We start from the raw sequence: 22,656 nt of genomic DNA, 5'->3' as shown, positions 1-22,656 counted from the left end.
CTAGAAAGAGCAAAAAGCCACCACCATCCCTAGACCTGAAGGAGCAAGGGAAGGAAATAGTGCCATCAGACCTATGGGGTACACTGTACACTATTTGGGTGATGATACAAAAGCCCAGACTTCTCCACTATACAATATACACATGTAACAGAATTCAACTTGTACCCCCTAATTCTATTAACATTTTTTTAAAAGGAAAAAGAAAAGCATCCATTGAAAGCTGGAGCTGCGGGGTGGAGGAGTCTCCCTCTTGACAGGAGGTGCAGGTGTGGCCAGAAGCAGCTACTACCACAAATGCAGGCCCAAGCAGGGAGGGAGCAGGGAATAAGCGCCCCATCTCTCATCTCACCTTCCACCTTTTTAATCCCCTTCTGGGGCCTCCCGCAGGCAGAACTCATGTCTGTTGGCAAAGGATCCTGGGGACAGACTAGGGCAGGAGGTCAGACTGGTCCTGGAAATAAACAGCAGAAGCGGCACAAGGCCCTTTTCCTGAGTTGCACAGCAGCACCATGTGAACTAGCAGCGGCCTGCTTTTTGTTAAATAATTGCTTAAACACCCATCAGAGTTCAGTAAATCTGGCCTGTGAAGTCAAGTATAGGGATATTTTTATTTATTAAGTACTTAAGTATGAAGCAGCATGCCAGATTCTGGGGTAAGAAAGACTAATAACAATAGTTAACATTTGTGGTTACTCGTTACGTTCCAGGCACGGAACTAAGTGCTTTATAGACACTATTTTACTGCATCCTCATGCCAACCCTATGAGTTAGGCACTATTATTATTGACATCTTACACATAAATAACTGGGAGGTTCAGTGACTTACTCAAATCATGAGCTGCATGGATCTGAATTGACAGTAGCACACTTTGGTCTCTGGCTTCAAGGAGCTCATAGCCCAGTGGCAAATGCACTGGTTACTGATAAATGAAAAAAAATGGTTACTTATAAATGGCTGAGGTACCTGTGGAGTTACGAAAGAAGAGAGGTGGAGAAACTAAGCTAGAACACACTGGGGAGAGGGGTGGGCTGTTACGGGGAAGCCAGGGAGAATGGGCACCTTATCTTAGCACTTGGTATCTGTCTTATAACAGTACAATCTTGCTCTGCTTTGCAGTTTAGCTATTTTTTTGCATAACGCATGTCCCCATCTAATGGTCCTCAACCCTGGCTGCATATTAATGTCACTTTTAAAAAACTCCCTGACCTGCATCTCAATCCATTTAAATCAGAATTCCTGGGGATGGGGCTCTGACATGAGTGTTAAGTCCTCCCCAAGTAAGTTTTTTACGCATCCAGAGGTGAGAACAAATGTATTACTTTAAAATTTCTTATGAGTAGGAGCAATGTCTTATTTATTTTATAGTTTATAACTCTTATATATGGTTCAATATTTAATTGAGCTAGATAGATTTGAATAGTTAATGGGGATAATTCATGAATGGGAAAAATTATACAACCACATTTTGATTGCATAACTTGGAAGGATTCAAATAAAAAAGAGTATAATCTCCTTAATTAATGCTCCTTTGTTTGAATCTGTAAAAGGCATAGGACCCTTGTACTTTTCCCAACAAGGTATCAGCACACACTGTTTTCTCAAGAAGCACGTATTTGTTCAAGTGTGAGGAGATCAACTGGCCTGTTTCCATCCATATCCCACAAATAGCATGTGAGTCAGAGGCAAGAAGAGCACAGAGGAGAGGACTGTATGGGAAGGCGTCACCAGATGGAGACACCCTGACTGCATAATGGGGAAAAGGAGAGAGCAGTGAAAGTGCTTGGAGTACCTGAAATGGGAACACAGCCCTGGGGCTGGAGAGAAATAAACAAGAGTGGGGCAAGTAGAGCAAGCTTGGCCACTCCCCTGTGCTCTGTGGTGGTACATTTCCCAGGGTTCCCAGGTAGGATAAACCTGCAATGTGGATCTGGGTTGAGCTAAAGAGGTTTTAGGAATTTTCATGAAGTAGTGTAGTTTGCAAGCCTATCACATCTATTTGCATGAGTTGATTTGAATGAGGGAGGAAGTGGGTGGAGAAAACCTGCCGAGAGAATCCTGTGCTCAGGTGCCTGGGAAAGGAGAGAAGTGCCAGGGAGGGAAGACACATCTGGCACCAAGTGGACAGGTGTCAGAGCCCAGTGGAAAGAAGTGCAAGGGCTAGAACCAGCTAGACTTGAATTACACTTGCTGAAGGGAATAACTTCTCAAGCTTCTAAAGCCTGGGTAACGTGCCCATCCCATCCTGGCTACTCTTCAGTTTAGTGTAGGTAGGAGGCAAAATCTACTTTTTTAGCACAACTGAAGTATGTCCAGTTAAGCTTTTCAAAAACTAAAATAAGTGCGAAAATTGAGTTTAATGAAAAATAAAGCTAAAAATTATAACATGAAGGAAGAGTTAATATTAGTGCTCAACAGAAGTGGAACATTCATTTGGTTCTGAGCATCCTAGCAGCCAATGCAAAGGGAGAAACAGAATCCATTACATGAAGATGTATGTACAGTGTTAATAAGAGAAACTTCACCTAGTAACTGAAAGTACAAGGAACTCACTGCAGAAACATCACACTTGAATATTCTCAGAATACACCAAATCAAGATTTTTCTCTCCTATAAGGTAGGGATATATTAACATATGTCATATCTATGCTTCGTTTCTAAAGGACAGATTTGCCAGATAAAATATTCTTGTTTGGAAGAGGTTTTGTTCAGCACTTTGAACAAATCATCTTATACTCTCCTGGGCTTGCAAGGTTTCTGCTGAGAAACCTGCTGATAGATTTTCAGAAGTTCCCTTGTATTGTCAAGTTCTTTTCTCTTGCTGCTTTGAAAATTCTTCGTCTTTGATTTTTTATAGTTTGATTAAAATATGTCTCAGTGAAGTCTTTGGGGGACATTTGAGCTTCATGTATCTGAATGTCTAAATCTCTTCCCAGACTTAGGAAGTTTTCAGCCATTATTTCTTTAAATAAGTTTTCGGTTACTTTCTCTCTCTGCTTTCTCCTTCTGAATATTCTATAATTAGCATGAGCTCAACTGCAGGGAGCAACTGCAGGCATGAGCATGGTGGTGAGGGCCAGTGATGGGAGTCAAGGCTGACTGTGTACATGCACATTGCTGTGGGAGATGGAGCTGGTGGCATGCATGTGCGTGGCTCTAGGGGCAAGCTGCAGGTGCCTGCATGGCAGTGGGGGCTGGCAGTGGTATCAGGGTCAGCTGTGTGCACACACAATTGCAGGCTCAGTCATGCGCACACATACAGCATTGGAAGCCAAGGCCTGCTGCAGATGCCCAGGTCATTTGCAAGCATGTATGCATAGTGGCCATGCTGGGTCTGAGGATAGGGAACCCATAGTGGTACCAGCTGGGGAAGCTCTGGGGAGGGGAGAAAGAGGACAGCTGGAGTCTGCAAAGGCAAAAACCTGTGGCTCCAAGAGGTGAAAGTTACTGGCACCCTTGTGGAGAAGACCCCTGAGGTCCACAATGGCAAACACCATGGGGTCCTCACTGGGCAAAGCTATGGGAGGTGTGCGGTGCTGCAAAGGCTGTTGAGGTCTTCATGGTGAAAGCTGGAGATCAAGCCACTGGGAATCACAGTGGCACCCACCACATGACTGATTCCGAGAGTTTCCACCTTTCTCTCTTTTGAGCCATCTCCAGAAGTCTCAGCTATGTTGGTGTCCCCAGAGACCTGGGGTGGGGTGAAATCAAAGCAGATCCTTAAGGCAATGCCCCCAAAATCTGGGGAAGTTGGTAATTCACTCTGTTCTCCTTTTCCCTGAGAGAGGAACTTGTGGGCTGGGGAGTGCCCTCTTGGCACTGAGCAGTGCCAGCCAGGGGATGGGATAAGGCAGGCAAAATGAAATTGTTCTTCCTACCACTTTTGTGCAGTTATTCTTGGGTTTCTTGTTCCACTGTGTTGCTGCAGCTTCTCAAATGGATGCCTGAGCTCTCAAGAGCTATTTTCATTTGTGGATAACTGTCTAATTGTTCTTTTTTGTGAGAGGATGAAGGCTGGGATCTCCTACTCTACCATCTTGCTGACATCATTCCTCAAAACCTAGTCTTTAACAGCAAATGTAATCTCCTTTTAAAAGAAGCTAGAAGTATTTAAACAAATGGTTGAGTTGTGGATCTTTTCCATTGTAACCACTAAGAAAACGAGCTACTGGAATTTTACTCTAATGTAAGTTATGTTAAGTGATAAGACAGGAGTTCTGTGACCTCAGATTTTGTTTCAGTTGACTGATTAGTCACAAGCTGTTTTGATTCAATATCACTGAAAAAATAGAAAACATTAATATTCTCTGCACAAAGACTAACATATTCAAGACTTGCTATTTTCAGTCAGATAAAGATCATTAGGAAATGAATCTGCCTTCATCAGAGCCAAATATGCCTAATAACCACTTCATTAAAATCTGCTAATGCTAGAACTCTTTTGAGAAATGGGATTCATAACAACAAGCCACGGATAGCAACAAGATTGCTCCATCAGAAATGGCCCTTATTTTGTCTAGTTGAAAAATAGTTTGTTTAATGGTAAGAAAAGCCTTCATTCTTTGGCTTCTGTCTTTTGCACAGTTTCCAACATGATAAGAGGAGATGGAGACAATAAAAAGCACATAACAGGAAAGTGGGCCAGCTCCCATTGGTTGGCGGCAAGAATTCCCAAGAACAAGAAGAGAGCTGACCTGACTCAAGTCAAAACAACAGAAGCAGCACCAGATAGCAAATTAATGGCTTCATGTGGACATCAGAGGGCTTTGCACAAACACAGCTCCTACAGGGCTGCGATCCAAAGTAATGGGCACAGGGACCTTCACAGGCAACACAAAGCTCATGACTTTTTTTTTTTTTTTTTTTTTTATCTATAAGGCAACATTTCTTCTACACATTCTTCAGCACTTTTTCCTTATCTTCCCCCTGGGTCTGCATCTTACCTCTAACAAAGTGGTTGTCAACCCAGTGTGAGTATTGTGAGTATCAGAATTATCTATGTAGATTTTTAAGTATCACACATGGTGTGTTCATTTGCCAGGGCTAGTATAACAATACTACAGACTGGGTGGTTTAAACAACAGAAATTTATTTTCTCACCGTTCTGGAAGCTAGAAGTCCATGATTAAAGTTTCAACAAGTTTTATTTCATCTTATGCCTCATTCATTGGTTTGCAGGCAGCCACTGTCTTGCTCTGTTCTCATATAGTCATCCCCCGGCACACACGCATGCTGGTGTCTCCCTGTGTGTCCAAATTTCCTCCTCTTACAAGGACGCTAGTCAGACCACATTAGGGTTTATCCTAATGGCCTTGTTTTAACTTAATCATTTTAAAGACCCTGTCTCCAAATACAGTCACATTCTCAGGTACTAGGAGTTAGGGCTTCAACACATGAATTTGTGGGGTGTGGGGGGAACAAAATTTAGCTTCTGACATTTCCCCAAGCCCCAAGCACAGGGACTCAGACTCAGTAGGCCTGGGAAAGTATTAGGTCATTAAATATGAAATATCTGATTTCGAATCAGAAGTATAATTTATTATATCTCAAACGAGAAGCAGCACAGGTAATCAAAGTATGCACCTAACCTATCAACACAGTTTTGCCATCTTAATGGTAGCCTGTTCATGCCAGCAGTGAAGAAACCTGAGAGCAAGTGGCAATGAAATCACAAAAGGTGTTCTCCAGTTTGTTGAGAATTGAATGTATTTCTTTGTAAGAAGTGGCCCAAAGCTGGGAAGAAGTAGTAGTCAGTTGGTGCAAGGTCTGGTGAATATGGTGGATGACAGAGAGTTTCCAAGTCCATCTTCTGTAGTTTGAGCAGCATTGTTTTTTGCAACATGTGGTCTTGTAAGTGGATTAGCCTGCTTAATCACAAGCATCCTCATCATTTCGTCCAGCTGGTTGCAGTAGACATCCACTGTAATCCATCGACCAGGTTTCATGAAGCTGTAGCGGACAATACCAGTGCTGGACCACAAAAAAGACACCATCAGCTTTTTTGATGAATATTTGGTTTTGGACTGTGTTTTGGCACTTCACCTTTATCCAACCATTGTGCCAAACGCTTGCAATCCATCTTTTATCACGTATAACAATCTTTCATCATCTTTCATCACCCATCTTTCATCACCCATAACAATATGGTATAGAAATGGTCCACCTTTACGTCATGACAGCAAAGAAAGGAAAGCTTCAAGACAATTTCTCTTCTGACACTCGTTTAATTCATGTGGTACCTATCTGTCCAGCTTCTTTATTTCGCCAATTTGTTTCAAATGATCCAATATTGTTGGAATAGTAACGTCAAACTTTGCTGTTAATTCATGTGTAGATTGAGATGGATTCGCTTCCACCACAGCTTTCAGCTCATCATTATCTACCTTGGTCTCACGTCACCCACATGGCTCACTTTCAAAATTAAAATCACCAGAATGGAACTTCTCAAACCATCGACATACTGTGCATTCATTAGCCACATCCTTCCCAAATACTTCGATGATATTTCGAGCTGTCTGCACTGCATTGGTTCCATGAGGGAACTCATACTCAAAAATAACATGATTTTTTTACTTATCCATGGTTTCACAAAAATTGCTCTAAAAAAAAAAATTGTGAAAGATAATCACAAGCCAAATGGTGCATTAGAAAGACTGAGGATGTACCTTCACAAGAGGAAAAAAAACCAAGAAGTGTCAAAGTGAAATGTCAGAGAAAACAACTGTCAAACTTAGTACTTAAGGAAATCGGACATTTCATACTTAATGGCCTAATACTTTGGAATCTCTACTTTCAAAACTAGCACAAGGAGCCTCCAATGCACGGGATTATATTCCAGGATATTGTATTTTCTGATTTCTATGTATAATCACTGAAATCAGAGACTGACTTGTGCATCTGTGTAGTCCCATTCATTTTATAGTACTTATCACAGATGCTTAGGAAACAGTCTATTTTGTTTTCCTTTAATTATTACTCTCTTCTGTGTTTTTTCCTCTCCTTTTTCTTCTCTGTATTCAATTTGTTACTGACATGGATGTTTTGTTTTGTACTCTCATACCAACCCAGGGGCTATTATATTCTCATCTCTGTAACTTTGATGAGGACCCACTTGGCCCCTGCCCCAATACTTCTCTCTTCTCCAACTCTATTTCCTGGCATGGCTCTGGAATCTAGACCACACTTGGGAGAAATTTCAGGACTCAGTCCTACTTCTGGTAAGTTGACATCTAGGAAAACTTGCTGCTTTTCTCATTCCAGCCTTGTGTGTCTGTCTAAGTAACTGGGTTTCTGTCTTAGTTCAGAGTCTAGATCCATGTGCCACACACTAGTTTCACTAATTAGGTCTCTAGTTTGTTAACTGATATCTAACTTCCTATCTTATTAGCCTATCCATTTCTCCAAGTGTGGGAACTTTTGTGACTTGTGCTTGCCATCTTCCCAGTGGCATCAAAATAAATAATCTAGATCAGGAAGTGGCAAACTTTTTTTGTTAAGGATGAGATGGTAAATAGTTTAGCTTTGCCAGCCACGCAGACTCTGTTAAAACTACAGCAGAAGCAGCCATAGATGATATATAAACGTCTGAGTGTGGCTGCGTTCCCATAAACTTTATATACAAAAACAAGCAGCACCTGGATTTAACCTTAGGGCTGTAGTTTGCAACCTTGCTCTAAATAGATGGTTGTAAAATTATTCTGTGGAGTTGCAGGAGCTGCTTCTATCAGAGAGAAGACTTTAATTAGAGAACTTTCTCTTTTATCTGTTTTGTATTGAGAACTCTGTCTTAGTCTGTTTGGCCTTCTATAACAAAATACCATAAACTGGGTAGCTTAAACAACAGAAATTTATTTCTCATGGTTCTGGAGGCTAGGAAGTCCAAGATCAAGGTGCTGGCAGATTTGGTGTCTGCTGAGCGCCTAATTCCTAGTTTATGGATGGCCATCTTTTTTGCTGTGATCTCAGCCCCTTATAAGGGCACGAGTCCCATTCCTGAGGGCTCCACTTTCATGACCGAATCACCTCCCAAAGAGTCCACTTTCTAATACCACCACATTAGGAATTAGGTTTCAACATGAGTTTTCAGGAGACACAAACATTCAGACCATAGCCAACTCCAAATAAAATTTTGTATGGAAAAGGAGGTTCTATTGTTTTAAAATAAAAGGTTTGAAAACTACTGATCTAGGTCAACTTTAACAGATGAGCCCAACAGGATGTGAAAAAGTTAAATAAATTGTCCTCAGTTGCAGGGTTCGGGCTAGGAACTGCTTCTCCCGATTCCCCATACTGTGCTCTGACATCACACTCCAGTTGATGTTACGTGGCAGCAGTGGGGTTGCTGTATCAAAATATGCATAGGGGTTTATTAAAGGGTTGTATGGTAGCCACTTGGTGCCTCTTTAGACTTGACGGGGAGCAACATTCCTCACTACGAATGGCTTCATGGGTGTGTGATTTGTGCAGTGCTACAGGGCCCCCAGGCTCACAAAGGCACATTCTATATAATGCTCTGCTGTCAACATCTTGAAATTTGTAATAATTTTTTAGTAAGGGGCCCTGAATTTTCATTTTTCACTGGGCCCTACAAATTATGTTAGCTGATCCTGCTCTTTACAAGCACGTGCATATGCCATCCCTTTGTGCAGTAAATAAGACCCCAAAACATCCAGAAAGGTGAGATCCTCCCGACTTAATTATTTTGAGAAACAACTCATAGTCCTGACCCTCAGCTGATAACTGTGCTGCAATTTTCTAGAGCTGCTGGTTTATTTATGAGCTGTACAAACAGTTGGGTTTGACGGCCCAAGGCAAAATTTGCAGCCAGCCAAGCTGGCCTTTGAAGTTTGCTTTCCTCCCTCTGGGATCAGCTTCTTGACCTCTATCTCTGCCTAAAGCCCTTCCTGAGCCTACCTCTACGTGGGGTTCACCGCCCTGGTGCTCTCCACTTCATTTTTCTACTATATGACTCTCTCTCCCAGGTTGGCATTTATTCCTTGTGTGGCAGCACTCCCTCAGTGCCAGATGCTTTTAGCTTTCCAAGGTCACAGGAAGTAAACTTATTTGTGGAAATGGGGTTTGGCAGGCATTGTCGTTTGCCTCCAACATCTCTTCCTAACAATAGTACAGTGATTTTGTTCAGACATCCACCTCTTCCACAGGGCCATATAATTCAGAGGAGGCTGACTTCATCCCTAAGTCCAAGGTTGGGTCCTAATTGACCTAAGCCAATCATGAAGACTTTGTTCCCCTGTAGGGCCCCTCAGTTCACCCCACTTTCTTTCTGTGTTCTGATTAAAGTTTACAGAGTGTTTTGAGTGTTCTGTGACCCAGTCAGCTGAAGGTTTTTCCAGCAGGCTTGAACCCAAATGGGGGCACTGATAAAGGCATCTAGGTTGTTGTCCAAAATACAAAGAAACTTGCCCCAGCCCTGAGCCAAATTCGTTAGACCTTCATATAAACTCTATACCCTGACCCCTCACTGCTGACATACCTAGAGAGCACTCTGTAAGATTCCTAATAAATGCTTTGGATCAATCACCCTGACATTTGTGTTTCTTTCTTTGGAATCTCAACTGGCCCGTCTTGCCAGTTGAGATTTTGGGGTGATTCCAGCCACAGGTTCAGTAAAATGAAACATCTCCTTTCCAGGGACTGCTTTGAGAAGATGTGTGACACAGTCCAGCCAAGGAATGTTACTGGTGGGATGGTGGGATGAGATGGTCGGGGGTAGGTGGTAGTTCTGGGAAATATTGCCTTGCTCTTAGAGATATAAGAAAAAGATGCCCTTTTGTTTTTCCTCCATCTGTGTTTTACTGTTCCTTAAAAACCAAAATACCTCACAATCTCATATTTATGTAGAGTGTGGATTTACCCAAGCCAAAGCCTATTTTCATGTGGTTTTGAACAACTATCTAAAAAGTCAAATTTCCCCAGAAGAAAAATGTGTCAAATTCTTTAGAACTGTAAGGATTATATTTATATATTTCACAAATTGCTTCAACATTTAAAAAATTTCTGCAGACTCACAGGTTATTTTTAAAAGTTTACTAATCTATAAAATTAAACTTTGCATTAGAACACTATTTTCTGATTTAAAAATAGGAAAAAGTCTTCTCAGACTAGACAGACTTCTCACCAAAAAAAGATAGACAGATGGCAAGTAAGCATATGAAAAGATGCTCCACATCACATGTCATTAGGAAATGCAAATTAAAACAATGAGATACCACTATACACCTATCAGAACGGCCAGAATCCAGAACATTGACAATAAAGCAAGGATGTGGCATAACAGGAACTCTTGCTCACTGCTGGTGAGAATGCAAAATTGTACAGTCACTTTGGATGACAGTTTGGCAGTTTCTTACAAAAGTAAACATATTCTTACCACATGATCCAGCAATCATACTCCATGATATTTACCCAATGGAGTTAAAAACTTATGTCTACAAAAAAACTCTGCACACAGATGTTTATAGCATTGTCAAAAAATAAAGGTGGAAGCAACCAAGGTGTCCTTCAATAAATGTTATGGACGAAATTGTCTCCACTACCACCGCCACCCCAAATTTACATATTGAAGACCTAATCCAAATGTGACTGTATTTGGAAATAAAGGCATTAGGAGGTAATTAAGGTTAAATGAGGGCATAAGGATGGGGCCTTAATCTGCAATGATCGGTGGTTTTATAAAAAGAGGAAGAGATCTCCCTCACTCCAACCACCAGCAGCTTGCACTCAAAGGAAAGGCCACATGAGGACACAGTGGGAACATGGCTATCTGACGACATTGCAGATGCTGGGGATCCAGAGATGAGCAAGGTAGACACTATATATACATACAGACATACATATATATATGTATATATAAAATATGATATAATTTTTAAAAATAGCAAGGTGGTAGAATTAAACTTAACCATATCAATAATTACATTAAGTAAAAATGGACTGAACACTCTAATTAAAAGGCAGAGTTTATTAAATTAGATAAATAAGTAAGACCAAGTTTGTAGTAGTTAAAGAAACACATTAACTATAAAGAAGTAAAAGGTGGAAAAAGTTATACTACATAAACTTTAAGCATAAGAAAGTATCTGTGACTATGCTACATGAGACCAAGCAGACTTTAAGACAAGAAGTATTACTATAGATAAAGTGATTTGGTAATGATAAAAAGGTCAGTTCATCAAGAAGATACAACAACACTATATGTGTAATCACCTAATAACAGAACCTCAAAATGCATGAATCAATATTGTCAAAACTAAAGAAATCAACAAACAGATAATTGTAGTTGGAAATTTTTATACCTCATCTCCGTACTTAAAGAACAAGTAGACAAAAACCAACAAACACATAGATGTGAACAATACCACTGGACTTAACTGTTATTTATAGATCACTGTACCCAACACCTGTAGAATACACATTCTGTTTAAGTATACAGGGAATATACACCAAGATACACCATGTGTCAAGCCAGAAAGTCTCAATAAATTTCAAATGATAAAACCATACAGAGTAATTTTCTGACCACATAAGAATGAAATTAGAAATGGATAACAATAAAATACCTAGAAAATTCCCAAATATTTGGAAATTAAGCCACATGGTTCCAACACAAGGGCCAAAGATGATATAACAAGGAAAATTAGAAAATAATCTGAATAAAATAATAATGCAAATGTGTGAGATGGCTCTATGGCAGGTCTTAGAGTGTAATTAAAATGTTTAAATGGCTATATTATTAAAAAAATAAAAACAGCTAAACGATGATTTAAGCTTCTACCTTAGGCCAGGAAAAAAAGAGCAAATTAAAGCCAAGATTAAAAAAATAAAGATAAATATAAGATTGGAAATCCAAGAAAGGGACAAACAACACAGAAAGTCAACCTGGAACCAATCAAAAGTTGGTTCCTTTAAAATATTAGTAAAATTAATAAACCTCTGAAAAGGTTGATCAAAAAAGAGAAAAAATGTACATTATCAATATTACAAATAAAAGAGAGGACATCAGTACAGATCTTACAGGTATCAAAAGAATTATGAAGGAGATTATAAACAATTCTATACCAATTAAAAAATTCAACAAGCTAGATCAAGTGGAAAAATCCCTTGAAAAACACAAACAGAGCTCACTCAAAAAAACTCAAGTGTCTTTAATAAATTTTTATCTAAAATTTTTATCAAAACTTTTACCACAAAGAAAACTCCAGGTCCAGATGGCTTCACCAACGAATTCTATCAGACATTTAAGGAAGAAATAATACCACTCTTAAACTCTTATAAAATAAAGGAAGAAAAAGCACTTTCCAACTTGTTCTATGAGGCCAGCATAACCTTCACAGCCAAACTAAATATAGCGCAATAAAAGAAAAACACAAATATACCTTATGAACAAACATTTTTAAACTTAACAAAATTAGCAAACCAAATCCAACAATAACCAACTGGAGTTTATCACAGGAATGTAAGATTGGTTTTATATTTGAAAATCAATTAATGTAATTCATCACATTAGGAGAATAAAGAAGAAAAGTCATATAATCATTTCTATAGATAGCAAACACATTGATAAAATACAATACACTTTCATTATTTTATTTTTTTAAACTTACAGCAAACAAAAAATACAGAGTAACTTTCAATTTGATAAATAGCCAACATTATACTCAATGGAAAAATATTGTAATATTTCCCATAAGACTGGCAAAAGAGCAAGGATGTATATACTCTTTCCAACATTATACTGGAAGTCCTAGGTAGTTTGATAAGGCAAGAAAAAGAAAAAAGAAGCATAAAGATGGGAGAGGAAGAAGCAAAACTATCCTTAATCACAAGTGGCATGTTTACATATAAAGAAACTATATCCTCTACAAAACAACTGCTAAACTAATAAGTAAAATTAGCAATGCAACAGGATATATTAATTAAAAAATCAATTGTCTAGAAATAACAACATAAGAAATGTGGAAACCTTTATACTAAAAAAAATGCAAAACATAGCTGAGAAGAATTAATGAAAACCTAAATAGAGAGAGAGATAACACCATTACATGTTGATTGAAAGACTCAAAGATGATAAGACTTATGCCGGGCGCGGTGGCTCACGCCTGTAATCCTAGCACTCTGGGAGGCCGAGGCGGGTGGATCGCTCAAGGTCAGGAGTTCGAGACCAGCCTGAGCAAGAGCGAGACACCCCCCCCACCCCGTCTCTACTAAAAATAGAAAGAAATTATCTGGCCAACTAAAATATATATATAGAAAAAATTAGCCAGGCATGGTGGCGCATGCCTGTAATCCCAGCTACTCGGGAGGCTGAGGCAGTAGGATCGTTTAAGCCCAGGAGTTTGAGGTTGCTGTGAGCTAGGCTGACACCACGGCACTCACTCTAGCCCTGGCAACAAAGCGAGACTCTGTCTCAAAAAAAAAAAAAAAAAAAGATGATAAGACTTTTACTCTCTCCAAATTGTAGAGTCAGTGCAATTTCTATTAAAATCCCAGCAAACTTTTATTCAGAAATTTGCAACTCAATTCTAAGCTCTATCTAAAAATGCAGAGGGTCTAGAAAAGGAAAAACAAACTTGAAAAAGAAGAATGAAGCTGGAGGAATTACACTATATGACTTTAAGATTTAAAATAATGTACATTCTTCAAGACAGTGTGGCATTGATATAAGCTTAAATAGATCAATGAAACAGAAAAAAGAGACCAGAAAATAATACACATAAATATATAGTCAATTACTTTTGACCAAGGTGCCAAGGTACTTTGATGGGGAAAGAATAGTCTTTAAAAAAAATAGTCCTGAGTATTCATATGTAAAGAAATGGACTACAGCCCTTATCTCACAGTATACACAAAAATTAGTTCAAAATGGAAGATGACCTAAATATAAAAGCTAAAACCATTAGAATATCTGTTAAAAACATAGAAAAATACCTTTGTGACTTTGGGCTATGAGAATATTTTAAACAAGATGAAAAGCACTAACCATAAAAGAAAAAACCTGATAACTTAGGCTCAATCAAAATTAAACATTTTTGCCCACCAAAAGATATCCTTAATTTGAGTATGTAAGCCACAGATTGAGGATGAAAATAATTTTAATACATATATCTTATCTGACAAAAGACTTGTATCAAAATATATAAAGAATTCCCACAATCAAGAATAAATCAACCACACAAATGGGGAAATACCTTGAAGACACTTGACAGAAGAGGTATATGAATGGCCAGTGAATGCATGGAAAGGTGCCCAACATCTTTAGTTATAAGAGAAATGCAAAATAAAACTACAATGAGACACCATTATATATATACTAATTAGAATGTTAAAGACAGTGGCAATAACGTTGGTGATGACATGAAGCAATTAGAAATCTCATACATTGCTATTGGGACTGTAAAATGGTATCACCACTTTGGAGAACTCTTAAGTTAAATATAAACTTACTCTTTGACTCAAGAAGGAGAGAGAGAGAAAAGAGGAGAGGAAGAAAGAGAGGGAGAAGAATGTTTATAGCCTCCTTTTCTAGTAGCCAAAAACTGGAAATAACCAAACTGTCCATCAACAGGAGCATAGAGAACCAAAACATAATATATTCATACAATTGAAAACTACTCATTAGTAAACAGCACAAGCTACTAATACACTGAACTAAACAAAATGAATTTCAAAAACATCACGTGGACACTTATGTAGGCATAATATATACCATTTACATGAAATGCAAGAACCAGAAAAACTCATCTATGGTGGTAAAAATGAGAACAATGGCTATTTCTGGGGGTGAGAAAGAATTACCCAGAAAGGAGCCATGAGAACACCTTCTGGATGATAGAAATAATTTATGTCTTGTTTTGAATAGTGTTTACATAGTATATGAAGTTGTCAAAACTCAGGGAAAGAATACTTAAGATCTATGCATTGTGTTTATGTTAATTATACCTTAAATTATATTATATATTACATATTTTATAATTTATAAGTTATACATTATACTTTAAGAATGTTAGTTTAAAAAAATAAACCCATAGGCTTTCCCTATTTTTTACTCAGAAATTTATTCTTAGTTCTGATCTTCCCTTTATTCTGAAGATAAGGCATAACTCATTGCTTTCTAAATTCTGTCTTACCAAAATTATTACAAAATTGACTTAACCCAAAGAAGCAGCAATAGTATGACAAAAATGGTATGTGAGATAATTATTTTTATTTATATCTGTGCATAGATGATTGAAATAAAGATCTAACCTGATGCAAGAAGGATGGAAAAAATGCTTTCATCAAATGTCTAGCATGTGCACGCACACAGTGTCTGGACACAAACATGATTGGGATGCTGTCATCACACTACATGGTACCCTGGTTCTTTGGCGATTCCCAAAGAAGTCCTTGTATGATCTCCTCCCCTTGAATCTGATCTGGCCCAGTAACCTATTTTGACCAATAGAATAAGGCAGCAGCCCTGGCAGCTTCTGCTTTTCCACTCTTAAAAATCCCAAGCTGCCAAGTAAGAAGTCTGGCTACCCTATTGGAGAAACCATGGAGAGGAAGATATCATAGAGACCAAGTGAGGAACCCAGACAACAGGGAGAACAAAGGCCCTAAACATATGACCCCAGCAGAGTCACTCAAGCCAACTCCCACCATTGGAGACTCCCTAGTGGAGGCTGCAGACATGGAAGTAGGGAAACCATCATGGACATTCTAGCCCTTGCAGACATGATGTGGGCACAGAGATGAGTCATCTCTGCTGTTCCCCATCTGAATTCCTGGCTCACAGAACCATGAGAAATAATAAAGCAGTTGTTGTTTTAAGCCAGTAAATTTTGGGGTACTCTATCTATTATGCAGCACTGGATAGCTGAAAGACACCTAATGGGATAAGCTCCAGAGGGAAAGAAAGTTGGGGCCAGAAGTAGAAGGGGTTAGGAGGCAATATGAGAATGAGTTGAAAACCAAAGAGCAGCAGAGATTGAGGCAGATGCATACTGAAGAAACATGAGGATGCCAAAAACATAGAATCATGCTTCAGACAATCCATTCCACCTATATAACACCTTTAGCCCTCTGCACTAAAGAGGGAAAAATATCACTGGGTCAGCGTATGAGGCTAGGGCAGAACAGCCTAAAAAGCTCTCTATTTCTGCCAGTTTGATCATGAAACCTAAGCCATACTGACTTCTTTAAAAGTTATTTTTAGTTTACACTTCTGTATCGAGATTCTCCATATGGTTTTCAACTGAGGTATAAAATTGAGATTGCCTTAAGTGATCCCAAATGATTTTCTAGATGAGGAAGTTGTTCCTTTAAAAAAGATTATACATTAAGGGCCGGGCGCGGTGGCTCACGCCTGTAATCCCAGCACTCTGGGAGGCTGAGGCGGGCGGATTGTTTGAGCTCAGGAGTTCGAGACCAGCCTGAGCAAGAGCGAGACCCCGTCTCTACTAAAAATAGAAAGAAATTATCTGGCCAACTAAAATATAGATAGAAAAAATTAGCCGGGCATGGTGGCGCATGCCTGTAGTCCCAGCTACCCGGGAGGCTGAGGCAGTAGGATCGCTTAAGCCCAGGAGTTTGAGGTTGCTGTGAGCTAGGCTGACGCCACGGCACTCACTCTAGCCCGGGCAACAGAGCAAGACTCTGTCTCAAAAAAAAAAAAAAAAAAAAGATTATACATTAAGATAGTGCACTACTATTACTTTTATATACCTGTAACAAATTAAACTACAGATTTATTTGTGAAATTCTGCAGATGGCTCCAATCTACACCTGCCAGGCCAGCTGCACCATCTGTATGTGGTGCTATTTTGAAACCCACACTAAGCAACACATAAAGGACATGTGAAGCTTGCAGTGGCTGAGCTGTGTGGACCTGGCTGCACTTCAGAAGCCAGAAAGTCTTACAGAACTGACTTACTCATCATGACTGAAGTTATAAGCACTGGGGAGTAACAAGACTACCAGCTGCCTTTTTTTTTTTTTCTTTTGCCATTGCCTCCATTTCCTTATCTGCAAAATAGGAATTTTAATGGTACCTCCCTTATAAGATTGTTACGAGGATTAAATAAGTACGTAAATACTTAAAACAATGACTGGCATGAAGTAAGCTCTCAATAATAAGTTTACCTATTATATGATTTCCTACATGAACCATATTATTCATCCACTTATTCAACAAAAATACCTTGCCATTGAATATCAAGCAGAATTATAGTTACTCTGGGCGATATAATGGTGCAGACACTAGCTAACTTGTCAAAAAAAAAAAAACACCTGCTTACACGTTTCAATTACTTTATACAATTTGGTATGGTTTGAAAATATAACCAACTAACGTTAATAAGTTTAAGACTGTACATGATGGCTCACTTGCACTATCTCTGAGTCAGAAATCCTATTGAGGGCTTCCTTCTGCAACAGGCGTGGGTCACGCTCTCGCTTGGTCTCTTTCTGGTGCCATTTTGGTTCCGTGTTCCTTGCACAAAATGCCCGGTGAAGCCACAGAAACCGTCCCTGCTACAGAGCAGGAGTTGCCACAGCCTCAGGCTGAGACAGGGTCTGGAACAGAATCTGACAGTGATGAATCAGTACCAGAGCTCGAGGAACAAGATTCCACACAAGCAACCACACAACAAGCACAGCTGGCAGCAGCAGCTGAAATCGATGAAGAACCAGTCAGTAAAGCAAAACAGAGTCGGAGTGAAAAGAAGGCACGGAAGGCTATGTCCAAACTGGGTCTTCGACAGGTTACAGGAGTTACTAGAGTCACTATCCGGAAATCTAAGAATATCCTCTTTGTCATCACAAAACCAGATGTCTACAAGAGCCCAGCTTCAGATACCTACATAGTTTTTGGGGAAGCCAAGATCGAAGATTTATCTCAGCAGGCACAGCTAGCGGCTGCTGAAAAATTCAAAGTTCAAGGTGAAGCTGTTTCAAACATTCAAGAAAACACACAGACTCCAACTGTACAAGAGGAGAGTGAAGAGGAAGAGGTTGATGAAACAGGTGTGGAAGTTAAAGACATAGAATTGGTCATGTCACAAGCAAATGTGTCGAGAGCAAAGGCAGTCCGAGCCCTGAAGAACAACAGTAATGATATTGTAAATGCTATTATGGAATTAACAATGTAACCATCTGAAAACAAGGACTTTTTTTGGTGTTTCAAAAGAGTAACTGCAGCTTGGTTTGAAATTTGTACTGTTTCTATTATTAATAAAGTTATGGCTTCTTGTTGGATGAAAAAAAAAAAAAAAAAGAAATCCTATTGAATTAATAAAGCCTGAAATGCTAAGAAAATATTAAGAACTAAGCTAGATACTAACATACTAAGAAGAATCATTCTAATTTTTAGAAATCTTTAAACTGAAAGTAAGAGAAACCAACACTCATTCTTTCAAGTAAAAAGAGAATTTATCAGAAGGATACTGGGAGTTGACATCATTGGTGGGATGCTGGAAAACCCAACTTTGAATGTGGGCCAACACCAAAGGCAGTGCTGAAGGGAAGAAACAAGAGCTTTTGGGAGAAACAGCTACCCCTGCTGCCATGAATTACGCCCAACTGTGCTTATGCACATGTTAGTCACTAAAGGTGCAAAGTTCTGGGTGGGAAGGTTTGATTAACTGAGCCCTGATCCCATGACCAAGTCCCGACTCCTAGGAAAGGAGGAGAGGGAAGGTTTGGCCATTTTGGCTACTATAATTAGGGATAGTAGCCTGTCTGCCACCAAGACTACACCAGTGGTATATTATCCCAAACAGGAGGGAAAGTTTGGAGAGTGGACAGCCATCAGAATGCTGGCTGTCCACTACACCTGTAGTCCCCAACCCCTGGGCCACAGCCCGGTACCAGTCTCCAGCCTATTAGGAATCCAGCCACACATCACTGCCTGATCACCACCTGAGCTCCACCACCCGCCCCACCACCACCCACCACCCCCCTACCCTACCCCAACACACATACCCCAACCGCCTGTCCGGGGAAAATTCTTTTCCATGAAACGTGGGAACCAGATGGCACAGCAGGAGGTAAGCAGCAGGCAAGGAAGTGTATAGACATGTAAAAAAGAAAAATATTCCAAAAAAGGAAAATGTTTATTAAACGTGAAAAGACCTTCAAACTTGCTTATGAAAAGAGACACATATTTTGGTTTTCTATTCCTGCAGAACAAACTACCCCAAAACTTACTGGCTTGAAATAATGACTATTTATTTGCTCATGATTCACTGGGTTAGAAATTCAAGCAAGGTGTTCTGCTGGAAAGTTCTTTTGCTCCACATAGCATGGAGTCACTCACCATGCTGCATTCAGCTGGGGCTCAAATATTCAAGATAACTTCACTCACATGTTGGGAATGGCTGGAACAGCCTGCTGGCTGGGTTTCTTTCTTTCTCTCTCTTTCTCTCTCTTTACCCTCTTTGCTCTCTGATGGCCTCAGGGCTCCCAGAGCAAGGAAAAGGAAGCTGCAGTCTTTTAAGATCCAGCCTGGCAAGTTACACAGAGCTCAACAGGCAGTGATGGTGTCATCAATAAATAAACCAACTGTTCAGAAGAGTTGCTGTAGCTGGATTTAGGCAATATAGGATCCTGAATGTCTGGTTTAGGAGTTTGCCTTTATACTGTGGATTAGAGGAAGGACTTCGCGTGGTGAAGTAATACAGAATGTTTTACAAAGGTTAACATGATAATATGTTAATATACATATAGGAGATTCAAAAGACATCAAGTCCATTTAAATAGTTTATGGAGGTCTAACCATACACTATACACCATGTTATATATTGCAGGGAATAGAAACATTAAATCTCCGTACACAAGATACTTATAATTCATTTAAAAAGTATTTGTTGTGGCTGGGCGCAGTAGCTCACGCCTGTAATCCTAGCACTCTGGTAAGCTGAGGCAGGAGGATTGCTTGAGGCAGGAGGATTGCTTGAGCCAGGAGTTTGAGCCCAGCCTGAGCAGGAGTGAGCCCATCTCTACTAAAATAAATAAATCAGCCAGGCATGGTGGTGAACACCTGTTGTCCCAAATACTTATGAGGCCGAGGCAAGAGGATCGCTGGAGGCCAGGAGTTTGAGGTTGCAGTGAGCTATGATGACACCATTGCACTCTACCCAGGGCAACAGAGCCAGACTCTGTCTCAAAAACAATCATAATCCTTTGCTCATCTTCTGGCCCTGAGCCAGGTCTCTCCAACGTGGAGATAAGAGAGGTTCAAAGGCTGGTTTCCTTACACCAAATTCTCACTGTATAGTTCCTCTCAAATCTCTTCTTCCTGCAGCTGCCAGAATCATCAAAGGTACAATTCTGACCATTTCACTCTGTCACCTGCTACCTACAAAGGTGAAGTTTTTAAACTTACGTTCAGGCCCAGCAGTCCCTCTCTTGCCTCCCTTTTATTACTTCCTGCCTCACACTTCCCCTTCCAGTAACTTGAATGTTGAGATTCCCATGCTCACTTCAGATTCTTTTTATTCTTCCTGAGATATCTTATTTGCCCCCACTGACTTCACTGTTAACAAGCAATCTCATTCAGCTCAGATGCCATTTCTTCTTGAAACCCTTTCCTGTCTTCCCAGCCACCACACTGGATTAGGCATCCTCCTTGACCCAACATGGTGAGGCAACCATGACTGCAGATACCACATCAAACTATAATTATCCGTTTATGTGTCTGTCTCCCACACCTCAAAATATCTGCTCTATCTCTGAGGAAAAAGTTTTCCTTCTTGTCAATACTAATCTTGCACTGTACCTTTTAAGGTAGGGCCTTTTGAATCCTGCTTACATCTCTAGTACTTATTAGCACAGTGCCTGGAATAACAGATGACCGCTTGCAGGCTTTTGAATTCAATAACAACAACAAAAACAGGTTAAAGAAGTAATACTAGAGGCTTTTCTAGGATTTTTTTTAATGAAAATAAATGAATGATAAACTTCAATAAAGCATAGAAACCAAAAGAGAAACATAAAACAAGTAACAAAGTGAGAAGTGTAAAATGCTGCAACCAGTTATTAGATTTGGCCTTAGTAACTTCTAGGTTCATCGTTTAAAAGAGCAGGTTGGCATAAGTTAGATTTTAAAAAGAGTTAATAGATACTCACCAAACAAATATTTCATTTTTAGATGGCTCATTGTTGGTGTATAGAATTTTTTAAAATCCCATTACAATACCTACCAAAAAAATACTTAGAAATTAGTTTAACCAAGGAGGTGAGAGACCTGTACAATGAAAACTATATGGATGAAGAAATTAAAGAAGACACAAATAAATGGAAAGATATTCCATGTTCATGAATTGTAAGAATATTGTTAAAATGTCCACACTACCCAAAGTTATGTACAGATTCAATGCAATCTCTATCAAAATTCCAATAACATTTTTCACAGAAACAGAAAAAACAATCCTTAAATTCATATGGAACCACAAAAGATCCCAAATAGCCCAAGTAATCTTGAGCAAAAAGAACAAAGCTGGAGGTATCACACTACTCAACTTCAAAGTATGCTACAAAGCTATAGTAATCAAAATAGCATAGTACCAGCATAAAAACAGACACATAGTCCAATGGAACAAAATCAAGATGCCAGAAATAAATCCACACATTTACGGTCAATTGATTTTAGACATAGGTACCAAGAACACAGAATGTGGAAAGGATGGTCTCTTTAATAAATGGTTCTGGAAAAACTGGACATCCACATGCAGAATGAAATTAGACCCTTACTCATATCATTTACAAAAAACCAACTCAAAATGGGTTAAAGACTTAAATGTAAGGCCTGAAACTGTAAAACTATTACAGGAAAACATAGAGGAAAAGCTCTATGACATTGGTCTAGACAATGATTTTTTTATATATGACTCCAAAAGCACACATGACAAAAGCAAAATTAGACGAATAGGATTATATCAAACTAAAAACTTCTGCACAGACTAGGAAACCATCAACAGAGTAAAGAGACAACCTATGAAATGGGAGAAAATATTTGCAAACCATACATCTGATAAGAAGTTAATATCTAAAATACACAAACAACTCAAACAGCTCAATAGCAAAAAAACAAATAACAGGATTAAAAAATGGGGAAAGGACTTGAACAGATATTTCTTTTATAAAAAAAGACATACAAATGACCAATGGACATATTTAAAAATGCTCAACATCACTAGTTATCAGGGAAATGCAAATTAAAACCACAATAAGATATCACCTCACCCCTATTATAATGGTTAGTATGAAAAATAAAAGATAAATGTTGGAGAGGATGTAGAGAAATAGGAGCTTTTTTCCACTGTTGGGGGAAGGTAAATTAGTACAGCCATTACAGAAAACAGTATGAAGGTTTCTCAAATAATTAAAAACAGAACTACCATATGATCCAGCAATCTCACTACTAAGTATTTATCCAAAGGAAATGAAATCAGTATGTCAAAGAGATATCTGCATTCCCAAGTTCACTACAGTGTTAGTCACAATCTCCAAAATATGGAAACAATATAAATGTCCATCAACAAGTGAATGGATAAAGAAAATGTGGTATATATACACAATGGAATACTCTTCTGGAAAAAAGAAGGAAATCCTCTTATTTGGGACAACATGGATGAAGCTTGAGGACATTATGTTAAGTG

The 22,656-nt window shown here is 39.1% G+C and overlaps 1 protein-coding gene across 1 annotated transcript; it reads left to right on the top strand.

Moving 5' to 3' along the window:
- The first annotated feature begins 17,421 nt into the window (after positions 1–17,421).
- Positions 17,422–18,257, top strand: LOC123633206 (nascent polypeptide-associated complex subunit alpha). Its single transcript, XM_045544253.1, has one exon. It carries the CDS (start codon positions 17,500–17,502, stop codon positions 18,145–18,147), a length of 648 nt encoding a protein of 215 aa, XP_045400209.1. The 5' UTR covers positions 17,422–17,499; the 3' UTR covers positions 18,148–18,257.
- The last annotated feature ends 4,399 nt before the right edge of the window (positions 18,258–22,656 follow it).

This window comes from Lemur catta, chromosome 2, assembly GCF_020740605.2.
Source record: "Lemur catta isolate mLemCat1 chromosome 2, mLemCat1.pri, whole genome shotgun sequence".
In the NCBI taxonomy this organism is placed as follows: Eukaryota; Metazoa; Chordata; class Mammalia; order Primates; family Lemuridae; genus Lemur; species Lemur catta.
This window is presented reverse-complemented; position numbering and strand designations above follow the sequence as displayed.